The following is a 12,687-nucleotide window of genomic DNA, read 5'->3' on the forward strand; positions in this document are numbered from 1 at the left end:
AGGTTTGTGTTGCACTTATAATTTAAAGCAGAACTAAACAGCTAGAGACTAATAGTGTAATAGTGATTTTATTGTGGATAAGAGGTGTTTTTAGTCAAAATAAGAAGCTCTTAAGACGTATTGTATCAGGCAATTATAATAAAATATTTTAATTTTTAATATATAATTTAATTATTTCAAATAATTGTATTTTTTTATTACACTACTATTCAAAAGTACTGTTATAGTTTGTTATTTAATAATAATAAATATAGCTGCAAACAGAGATTACCGGGGTTCAAGCACTATAAGGCATTTAAGCACATATAAAAAAAGACTTATTTAGCAAGACTGTAACCAACTAAATCAATGATTTCAAAAAGAATTTTTGGCATATACAGGTAATTTGCCATAGAAACATGAAACAAACGTTTTTTAACATTTATGACTGTTATAGCGGCAGGTTCGGTCCAGTCTCCCTAAAACTTTGCATGCTTGTTTAGGATCACCTGTCGCACGTGCTCAGCACGCTTCATGATGTTTTGAGTTTTCTTTTACGCTTTATAGGATTTTGAGTAAATTTGGACAGGTCCCTTTTCTAAACAAGCCCACTATAGCTTCCCAGAGGGTATATTTCAAATTTTTATGACAATTATTGACCTAGAGCAGTGGTTCTCAATCTTGGTCCTGGGGGTCCACTGCTCTGCACATTTTGCATGTCTCTCTTATTTAACACACCTGATTTAGATCATCAGCTCATTAGTTCAGTTCATGGATCTCTCTCCTAATGAGTTGGTGATCTCAATCAGATTTGTTAAATAAGACAGATGAGACATGCAAAATGTGCAGAGCAGTGGACCCCCAGGACCGGGATTGAGAACCACTGACCTAGAGAGTCCAAAGAACCACTGCAGTGGTTTTTCCAGATTGAGCAAAAAAACGGACTAATTCACAAAAGTAGGTTTTTCACACCTGCTCAAGCATCTAACTAACGGTTTTAGAGGAAAAGTTGTTCGGAACAAAGAGGTCTATCGTATGATATGAATATTGTGTGTATGTGTGAAAAAACACGCAATATACAATCATTTACACCCTTGAAAAATGCGATATTGCCCCCCCCAATGGCCAGTTTCTTTCAAATTTCTCACAGACCTTTAGGGCTGTGAATCAAACAGGCCCACCAAATTTCGTTCCAATCGACCTCTGTTAACCTCGTCTAATAGCTGCTCAAAGTTCATCGGCTCATGTTTTTTGAGATACGCAAATGTCCTAATAGATGCTTGTGGCATTTTGGACCAAGACCGTGCATACCAATTTTCATGTCGATAGGAAGAACAGTTGCATATTTATGGCCATTTTTATGTTTTTTCCCTCTTAGTTCCACGACTTTTTTCATGTGACCTCAGATTCAGCTCTTAAATGCATGTCACGAGTTTAGCAAAGATATCTCATTTGGTTTAAAAGTTACAGCCGTTTTTGTAAAAGCGACCCTTTACCTTGAACATATTGGCTTCCCTTTGCGACAGAGAGTCGAAAGTTCAACTTTTTTTTTATTGATATCCACTCTCCAGGGAATCTTCCTGCACTGGTTTGCTTCCGATCAGGTGAAAAACCTAGAACTGGTTTGCAAAAGTAGGTTTTTCTTTTTGAAATGAGTGAGCCAAGGATTCCAACGACATAAGACACTTGAGCCTGCAACAAATGGTTAAGGAGTTATGAGCGATTGTGTACTTTTGATCACTGTAGCGCCCATGTCAGGCTGATTGGGGTGAGCCTTGGTGACGTTGTAGACGGTGGGAGTACTACCGTCCCTCAAAGTTTCAAGTCCCTACGACTTGTGATTTGGTCTGTCCGATCAGTTTTATGTGGAGATCACTGATCCATGACCATGCACTTGAAACCCTAATAATAGCAAGATTTTTATTCAACAAGGATGCATTCAGTTGATCATAGGTGACAGAAAATATATTTACAATGTTATAAAAATTTCTGTTTAAAATAGAGTGAAAGTTCCCCCAAAAACTAAAGTTTGCTCATGAATTACCCTCATGTTGTTCCAAACCCATAAGACCTTCGTCCATCTTCAGAACACAAATTAAGATGCTTCTGATGAAATCCCAAAGCTTTCTGACCCTGCATAGATAGCAACGCAACACATTCCCAGAAAGTTAGTAAGGACTTTAAATAGTCCATGTGACATCAGTGGTTCAGCCTTAATTTTATGAAGCTATGAGAATACTTTTTGTGTGCAAACACAACTATAACAGACAATTATTCAACAGTTTCTTCTCCTCCGTGTCAGTCTTTTCCGCACATTCACAAAAGTACCACGTCGCATGTGCAACGCAGCAACTTCTGCAACAGTTTTGAACATGGATGATCCAATCAGATTGTAGTATCCGAGCTGTCAATTTTACACGGAAGGATCATATATTGTTCCGTATTTCATATTTTGACACTCCTCAAACATTACCAGAACTGAAGAGTCAGATTTTCTGCTCCAGTTCATCTGTGTGCAGCGTGTGTGTAGCATTGTGTTTGACAGTGAGTGTGCAGCGCACAGGCACTTTAACTTGACAGCCTGAACTCACACTCTTATCAAGTGGGGATTTGAGCCGCGAGACAGGCCTGTGCTTCTCTGTTTTTGGGTAATGTGATGTGAGAGACCAGGACAAATGCAGTAATCTCCATCAGAAGTGTCTACGTAATGTACTCTCACACAGCAGCCCCGAGTTGACATGCACAGCTGGCAACATGAGATTATGTCTGGCCTTTTGCAAACACAAGTAATGCAGCTCCAGCACAAAGTGCCTGTATCTCTAGCATTAAGGAGGCTTTTGGAATTGTGAACCCAGATGCAAAGTGTGTGTAAGATTTGATCTGAGGCTTTGGCTGTTCAGACCGGATTGTTTTTGAATGATTTTCTATTTATTTTTCTGATGCGGTCCAGCTTCTTCAATGCCGTCCTGAAACTTTTTGGCAGTAAACCATCTGATCAAAGCAAATCATTTGAAGCTGTCTTTAAGAAATGGGGTCAGATTCGGATTTGATCTAATGCAATCCACTACGGCACCGAGTAACATTTTTCTCTCCTTGTTTCTTGATTTATCTGAATGCTTCCAATCATTCCCTCCTGTCAGACGTCCCATTCCTCTATTGAATTACACTGTGGCATAGGCTGGATCCTGCTTAACCGACTTAACTGGCTTATTGAGCAAGCATAGCTAATGTCTCTCATTCCCTCGCGAAAGAAAAATAATATATACGCACATGAAACATGAGGTTATATAAAGGAAAGCTCAATTCATATTAAATCTGTGGTCAGGTACTGTGGGCGGTATAAGCAAAATCTTATTTCATGCTATGAGCATTTTATATTATGGTAACGGTATATATATGATTGCTGGATATTGCTGGAAATGCTTTTATTTTTTTTCTGTAAATTCAACCCAATGTTTTATATTGAAGCATGGAATGTAGTATGCCTATTTTTGTATAATCTACAGAATTATAATATACTTTGCAAATCAAATGCATATCATCTCATTTGAATAATTTATTTTTGCAACGAGTCTTGATCGACACAAAACAAAAGATATTATTCACATATATATACTCTACCAGTCAAACGTTTTTTTAAAGAAGTCTCTTCTGCTCAGCAAGCCTGTAATTATTTGATCCAAGGTACAGCAAAAACAGTAAAATTTTGAAATATTTTTACCATTTAAAATAGCTGTTTTCTATTTGAATATATTTTAAAATGTGATTTATTCCTGTGATCAAAGCTAAATTTTCAGCATCATTACTCCATTGTCACACAATCCTTCAGAAATCATTCTAATATGCTGATTTGCTGTTCAAGACATTTGTTTCATTGTTATCAATATTTAAAACAGTTGAGTACATTTTTCAGGATTCTTTAAAGATTAGAAAGATCCAAAGATCAGCATTTATCTGACATAAAAACGTTTTGTGACATTATACACTATACAATACTTCTGAACTTTCTGTTCATCAAAGAAACCTGAAAAAATTATACTCATAATAATAATAATAATAATAATAATAATACATGTTGTTGTTTTTTTTGAGAAACAAATCAGAATATTAGAATGATTTCTGAAGGATCGTGTGACTGGAGTAATGATGCAAAAAAATTCAGCTTGTTAAATATATTCAAATAGAAAACGGTTATTTTAAATAATAAAACTATCAAATAAATGCAGGCTTGGTGAGCAAAAGAGACTTCTTTAAAAAACACTTAAAATCTTACTGTTCAAAAACCTTTGACTGGTATTGTACTGCCATTAAAAAAATTTGTCGTGTTTTTTTTTTTTTTTTTTTTTAAGAAATTAATACTTTTATTTAGCAAAGAAGTATTAAGTTGATCAGAAGTGACAGAAGTCTAATTTAAAATAAATAAATAAAAATAAATAAATAAATAAATTCAGTTTCAAATAAGTCCCTTTGACCCTTTGAATAAAAAAGTATCAGGGTTTCCACAAAAATATTAAACAGCACAACTGTTTTCAACATTTATAATAATAAAAAATGTTTCTTGAACATCAAACCAGCAGTAATTTTATATACATGAGGACTTAGTGAAAAAAAGAAACTTATTTTAATATAATTCTAATTATAAGTCTGCATCAATGCAAACACTTCAAAACACTTGAATCAGAATCAAAAGGCTTGGTCAACGCAGTGAAACTAATATTAATAATTTCTGACTAGATAAGCCATATTTTGCGACGTTTTACAGTATAAGTAGCTGAAACAAGCTCACCTGTGACTACACATCAGTTAAATTCTGTATTAATGCAGAAAGCTGATTTTTATTCAAGGAGGAAATAGAACAGCCATCCAGCCAGACAAAAGAAATATGAGAAATATGAAACATTTATAGCTATTCCAGCATTAAATGAGATTCTTTGCACTGCACTCTGGATTGGGCCATGCTCTTTTCTTGTTAACATCTCTGACGCTTTGTGTAATTGATTTGGCTCACAATTATTTCACAGGCATCCAATAAAGAATAAAATATGCATTTGTTTTTCCCTTCAGGCGCAGTCAAAACAGTTCATGCTAATTCAGCATTTATAAGAGTGTTTAAAAGTGTTTTTTAACTAAACTGAGAATCATAATCCGACACTTTATTGTTTCTCAGCTGTAATTACACAAAAAGCAAACAAAGCAAAGTGCTCATTTAGCTGTGATGATGAGCCAAGGGGTGATAATGGGTTTTTGATAAAATAGTATCATGAGTTATTTTTCAAAACATCATGAACAATGTAAACATTTATAATATTCATAGTTTTATCTCTCATCTGAGAATGTGAATATATTGTAAAAGGCATGCGTGTGGGTTTTAGGTGATGAAGTTGAGGAAGCTGGCCCAGCAGATTGCGAACTGCAGACAGTGTCTGGAGCGCTCGAGTGCCCTCATCACACAGGCTGAGCACAGCCTGAAGGAGAACGACCACGCCCGCTTCCTCCAGACGGCCAGGAATGTGGCTGAGAGGTGAGACCGCACACACACACACAGACACACCGTCACTGCCTCTGCCAGCACTTCTTGCCGCTGCCAGCGTGAATTCAACTTTCAGCTACTCTGCACATTTCCTGGTGCCGCCTCCTTCTTTTCAGTTTTGTTGCTTGTGGCTCATATTCAAAATAATACAAAATATGCCTTCAGGACTCAATATTTAACCGTATTTGTGCAGCTTTGGGTGTGGAGAAGGACTTTGTGGTGTCATGCAGTTTATAAAACAAACATCTGTGTGAATCAAGGCACTTTTTGTGTGTTGGTGACACAGTAACCGAGCTGTGAGTTTTCCTGGTGCTGTTTTGGCGAGCAAGTAATGTAAACCCAGTCGGTTTGTTTTATGTAAATCTAAACAGGTACAAAAACAGGATGGATCTGTGTTGCAATATTAGATCTGTGCATTAGGCTAATGCTGGCTAAATAATAATGAGTAATAATATTAATCAAACAACTTTAAAAAAAAAAAAAAAAAAAAAATCTGTTCTTATTTTTTTTCTTTATTATTGACTGTTTGCTTGAAAAGTTTTTTTTAATCTAATAATTGTAATAATTTATAAAATAATTTTGATTTAGATTTAAATAAAATAATGCAATAATTCTATATAAATAAGTATTTTATTTATTTTTATTTAAAAGAAATAAAAGAAAGTTACTCGCTGCTCTTAATGTTTTTTTTCTTTATTTGGTCTTTAGGACTACACAGACACATCAATTAACAAAATCAAAAACAAATAGGATTAGTGGATGAGACTGTGACTTTTTGTCAATGTATTTTTATTTAATAATTGTATTTTATTTATTTATATATTTTATTTTATTTGATCATTATTATTTTTAAATAATACTATTTCATTCATATTTTTTCCTATAATATAATATAATATATTATTATATATTATTGATTGTTTACCAAAAACATCTGCCCAAAACAGCGTTTTCTCAATTGATTAACAATTGAATAATTAATTATATTTTCTAGTTTTTATACAAAAAACATTGTTGTTTTCTCTTTTTATATATAAATATGTATTTATATATATATATATATATATATTATAAAAAAGAGAAAACAACTTAATGACTGTGAATTATTAAGTGTTTACTTAACTTCTAAAATCTAAAAACAATATTTCCTTAAATAACAATTAAATATATTAATTTTATATAGTATTATGAATAAATAATTAATATATTTTTTTATACATTTAATACTGAATACACAAAGAATTAATCATTTTTTTAAGATTTAAGCAAGTTAATTAATTGCAAAACGTTTAATTGAATAATCCTTTCATATTTTAATTGAATAATTGATTAAGGATAATTATTAAAATACATGTGGATTATTTAATTCAAACTGATGAAATTTTACTATTAATTAAACTGCACAAATTTCTAAAAAGGCTTATTTTTTGTGTGATAGAGCAATAATTGAGGGCTACATGTCATTATTTAAAAATATAATTAACAATTTTTAAGTATATATCAATCAATATTCATTTTTTAAATTAATATATGACTTTTTCATTTGTATTATATTTATAATTCTTTAAATAAAATAGTGTAAGCATTTTTGTTTCTACTGAGTTTTGCTGTGGCATCAGAATTTTTGCTAAGAACCATGAAATTTCTGTGGTTTTGGTGGAAACAGCTGAAATTCTGGTCTAATGACATCCTTACTGACTGTACAGTCTTCTGTGTTACTTGAATTTCATATGCCACACACATTTCTCCGAGTTTGAGCGCTGCCAGATGCTGTTTATAATTTCTGTCACTGTGGGTGAAATCACATCCAGCCTTATAGCCTGTAAATAGACTGTTGTAAATAGAAACATTTATAAATTAATTGCCAGTGCCTCTCTTTCCTCCCAGAGTTGCCATGGCCACCGCCTCCTCCCAGGTCCTCATCCCAGACGTCAATCTGAACGAGGCTTTTGACAATTTTGCCCTTGATTTCTCCAGAGAAAAGAAAATTCTGGAAGGACTGGATTATTTGACAGGTAAAACCAGTGAGAAAACTGAAACCATGCGCTTTCTGTGTATGTAGTGCAAAGTTAATGAATACATGCTGTTTTTGGGATATGGCCAGAATTACATCAGCCATCCAGAACTGAATCAATACATCCCGTCCTGACAATTGCCTTCTTTTTCAGCACCCAACCCTCCGTCTATACGTGAAGAGCTCTGCACAGCCTCGCATGACACCATCACAGTGCACTGGACCTCTGAAGATGAATTCAGCGTCACCTCCTATGAGCTTCAGTACACCATCTACACTGGACAGACCAACTTCATCAGTGAGTCAAAATACACACCTTGCACAGCTAGCTGTCTCACTCCTTTACCATCAAACTCTCATTTATAGCTTATAAACAAATAACTCTGAGTTGGTTTTGCTTCTGTACATTAGTGGTTCCCAATCACGTTCCTGGAGGCTCCCCAACACTGTACATTTTGCATTTCTCCTTTGTCTGACACACCCATTTCAGGTCTTGGAGTCTCTACTAATGAGCTAAAGATCTGAATCAGATGTGTTTAATTAAGGTGACATGGAAAACATGCAGTGTTGAGGGGCTTCCAAGAACGTGGTTGGGAACACAACCTTTACATTAGACATCCAGTGGTGACTGTACAGAGTACCAACATTTTTGTAATACAAATGTAAATTAATAATTATATTATTAATATGATCAGAGACTACATAGGCCCATTAATTTGAAATAAATAAATAAATATATAAATAAATAAATATCAACGTAGGCTTTACATAGGAGAAATTGGAAACTTTTATAAAACTAAAACAAATAGGGCATGATTGTGACTTGTTTCAGTTTATTTAAATGTAATTTTATTGTTATTTTCATTTCTTTCTTGATTTATTTTTGTCTTTTATTTTTTTTTAAATTAATAATATTTTTTCATATTTTTATAATATAATATAATATTGTATAATATAATATACACTCTTTTTAAAGAAATCTCTTGTTAACCAAGGCTGCATTTATTTAATTAAAAATGTTTTTTTAATTATTAATATTTAATTAATATTTTTTATATAATATAATATAATATAATATAATATACACTCTTTTTAAAGGAATCTCTTATTTATTTAATCAGAAATATTTTTTTATTCATATTTTATTCATATTTTTAATATAATATAATATAATATAATATAATATGCACTCTTTTTTAAAGAAATAATCTCTTATGTTAACCAAAGCTGCATTTATTTAATCAGAATTTGTTTTGTAATTAATAATATTTTTATTCATATTTTTATAATAGAATAGAATACAATACAATACAATATACACTCTTTTTAAAGAAATCTCTTATTAACCAAGGCTGCATTTATTTAATCAGAAATTTATTTTGAATGATTAATATTTTATTCATATTTTATAATAATATAATATAATATAATATAATATACACTTTTTTTAAGGGAATCTCTTGTTAACCAAGGCTGCATTATTTAATCAGAAATTTATTTTTATTCATATTTTTATAATAATATAATATAATCTCTTATGTTAACCAAGGCAGCATTTATTTAATCAGAAATACAATAAAAACAGTAATATTGTGAAATATGATTGCAGTTGACATTTTTTTATGTTTTAATATATTATTTAATTACTATTAGCCATTACTATTATCAGTGCTGAAAACAGCTGTCCTGCTTAACATTATTTTTATAGCATTTTGTTTGATCATTTTTGCATCACTTTGAGGCACCAGAACTATTGCTATACACCCATTAAAAATTAAAAATGTCCAAAGAATTCATAGCATTTTTTGTAATACACCTACATGTTCCTCAATACCTTTTGTTTTGTTGATGCACTTAAGTCTAGCTTTTACGGATCCGTGGAGTGAAGAGCTGTTAAGGCTTAATTGCTTAAAGGCCAGTAAAGTACTCTGACATGCATAACTTGTTTGGGCTCGGCCAGCAAAGAGACAGCATTTTCCCTCTCGCTCTCTCACTCACTCACTTACTCACAGAGACCTGCTCCTCAGTTTCCATTCGGCCCGCTTCGGTAACAAACACGGTATATTCATTTCAACCGCTGATAGTTTAGAAGCCCCGAAACATCTACAGAGCTACCGCAGGCTCCTTAGAGGATACAAACAAACAGACACAGAAATGGAGAGCAGCGCTTTCTTCCCAGACCTTTTTACAGCATTGCTCTTTGAATGCGGATGCCTAAACGCAGCAATTCTTAGATGCGTACGCTTCGCTCCCATGAGATGAAATGCGAGTCTTCGCTGGTGCATTTTCTCAGCCGTTGGCCAAGTCAGGGAAAGTGGCTGCAAAATATACTCCGGATCTATCAACTGTAGATGGATTTCCTTCTGTGAAGAGGTTCAATCACATATAGTTGCGAGGCATTTTTAATGGAATAATGTCTGTATATTGTTTTTTTCTTTTTCATCTTTTTATCGTTGATCTTATTTGCAGGCCAGTGAAATTGATGGCCTGTTTTATGTTCCCTTTAGCAAAAGTGTATTACGTTTTGAAAGCAAAAGGAGAATATTCAAGTGCTCAGGCCGGATAACATGCAGGATCTTTTTCATTTATTGTGATCCGTCAGTTTGTACGCCAATACCGTGCCTTTGACATATAAAATAAGAGTCATGCGCTATGCAAAAATCTATACATTTCCCCTGCGGTGCACTCAAGTCCAATATGTGTAATTGCACAGCTGCCATGACTGGAAAACCGACCTTTTGTGATCAATTAAACGTGCACAGAATTCATATGCATCAGCCAAACTCAAGCTAACAAAATGCATTAGTTGTAAAATGGACTTTAAAGCAGGAAAGCTTGGACAGAGTTGTTTGAGGTACTGTTGAAAGAGCAGCTGACTTTATCGTCAGCTCTGTGAAAGCGAGGGCACTGGCCTGGCATCAGCCCTGATTAGATCTGACACGAGCTAATGCTCTTTGCTCCGCTCTCATTGTGACATTGATTGATAGTGATACAAGCCGCCGGACTGGCATGCTAACCTGCAGCAAACAGTATGCAAATGCCGCTGTCCTTGCAGAGGAAACGGGCCACATCACCTAATCTGACGTGCGCACCTCTCGCTCAGGGACGTGTGTCGTGACTCATGGGTAGTTTATGGAAAACGGGAGAGACGTGGGCCAGCAAACACGTGGTCGAACACAACTGTAAAGCTGACAGTTGTGCAAACGTGATTGAGGTCAAAGCAGTCTAACAAAAGACCCTATTGTGGTCATCTGTCCATCTGACAAAACTCTTGTTCATTTGATAATGTGTGTCCCCACAAAACACTAGCTCGACGTGCTGTGCAACCTTGAAAACACCTACAAATCTTATATTTAGACAAACCCACGCACAGAGCTGTGAAAGTGTGTTGACAGAGCTATTGTATGTAATATCAATAAGTCAGAAATTGAAGAGATGTTTCTTTTCTCTGTAAAACACAAAAGAAGATGGTTTGATAAATATTTTAGTGGGAGGCTTTTTCTCCATACAGTGAAATTCTGTGGTCACGAAAATTGCTTGGTCTTGTCCTTATCATCTGTTTATATTTTGACTTTCATCTATATGTATATCATAATGATGTATCTGGCTTATTTATTCTGAGATACGTGAAGCTCATATGAATTGGTTTCACTGAACAAACTGTAATTAGCTCAGACATGTTATAGAAAGGCCTCTAAAAATGTATTCTAATGACAAATGTAAATGTTATATATATATATATGTATATATCAGGGCTGCACGATAAAATAAATGCGTTTGTCATGCGTGTTTAGTCAGTAAAGCCGGTTCTTTGATTAGTAGTGTATGTATATATATATATATATATATATATATGTATGTGTGTGTGTGTCTGTGTACTTGTTTTTGCTACATTGTGGGGACCAAATGTCCCCACAAGGATAGTAAAACCTGAAATTTTTGATGTTAAAAAATGATTAAAAATAGTAAATGATGTTTATCTGAAAGTGTAACGATGCAAACATGTTTCCTGTAAGGGGTAGGTTTAGGGTTAGGGTTGGTTAGGGGATAGGCAATATCGCTTGGTCAGTATAAAATCTATAGAAGTCTATGGAAAGTCCCCACAATTCACAAAAACAAACGTGTGTGTGTGTGTGTGTGTGTGTGTGTGTGTGTGTGTGAGCCTGGATCACAAAACCTTAAATAGCACGGGTATCTTAGCAGTAGCCAAAAATACTTTGGATGGGTCATTTATCAATTTTTTGACAAAAATCTTTAGGATATTAAGTAAATATCATATTCCATGAAGATATTTTATAAATGTCCTATCGTAAATAAATAAATATATAACAAGACAGTTAGGGTATGTTGAAAACTCCCATCTCGTGTCCTCCCTCAACTTCCAAATCATCCTATATCGCTGTTTTATCTTTTTTGTTAAGGGTGTTTGATCTTCTTTGCATGTTCACTTTGCAAAGACTGGGTCGGTACTTCTGCAGCGATGTCGGATGATTTTGAAATGATTTTTGAAGTTGAGGGAGAAAATACGATTGGAGTTTTTCGATATACCCTAACTGTCTTGAGTCAGAATACACAGAGTTCAGGGAGAGAAAGGCAAGACGAGCATTTGAGATTAAAAAGTATTTAAATTGTACTTTTTAAATGAAAACAACCGATCGTTTCGCTAGATAAGACCCTTCTTTCTCGGCTGGGATCAAGCCACACTTAAACTGCATTTTGGAAGTTCAAACTTGGGGCACCATATCAGTCCATTATATGGAGAAAAATACTGAAATGTTTTCCTCAAAAAACAATTTCTTTACGACTGTAGAAAGAAAGACATGAACATCTTGGATGACAAGGGAGTGAGTACATTATCTCTAAATTGTTGTTCTGGAAGTGGACTTCTCTTTAACAGCAGTATATTTATATTTATTATACACGCTTATGAACACAGACCCCCAACTTTTATACAGTAGCATGCATACAGTATAGCATGACCTATCATACCACATTGCTTAAATACACACTTTAAAAAAAAGGTGCTTTAAAAGGTTCTTCACAGCAATGCTATAGAAGAACCATTTTTGCATTTTTTTTGAAAGAACCATTCAGTCAAAGGTTCTTTAAAGAACCATGTTTTTCTTACCGTTTTATAATCTGAAGAACCTTCTTTTGCACAAAG

General features: G+C 33.9%; 1 protein-coding gene across 6 annotated transcripts in view; it reads left to right on the forward strand.

The window, feature by feature from the left end:
- mid2 (midline 2) overlaps nucleotides 1–12,687 on the forward strand; it is a 178,197-nt gene that overhangs the window by 146,228 nt on the left and 19,282 nt on the right. For all 6 annotated transcript variants that reach the window (XM_051127522.1, XM_051127521.1, XM_051127519.1 and 3 more), the window contains 3 exons: nucleotides 5,352–5,500; nucleotides 7,397–7,524; nucleotides 7,678–7,821. In XM_051127522.1, the coding sequence (XP_050983479.1) occupies nucleotides 5,352–5,500; nucleotides 7,397–7,524; nucleotides 7,678–7,821 (421 nt within the window). The remainder of the gene's footprint in view (nucleotides 1–5,351; nucleotides 5,501–7,396; nucleotides 7,525–7,677; nucleotides 7,822–12,687) is intronic.

This window comes from Labeo rohita, chromosome 14, assembly GCF_022985175.1.
Source record: "Labeo rohita strain BAU-BD-2019 chromosome 14, IGBB_LRoh.1.0, whole genome shotgun sequence".
NCBI classification, from domain to species: Eukaryota; Metazoa; Chordata; class Actinopteri; order Cypriniformes; family Cyprinidae; genus Labeo; species Labeo rohita.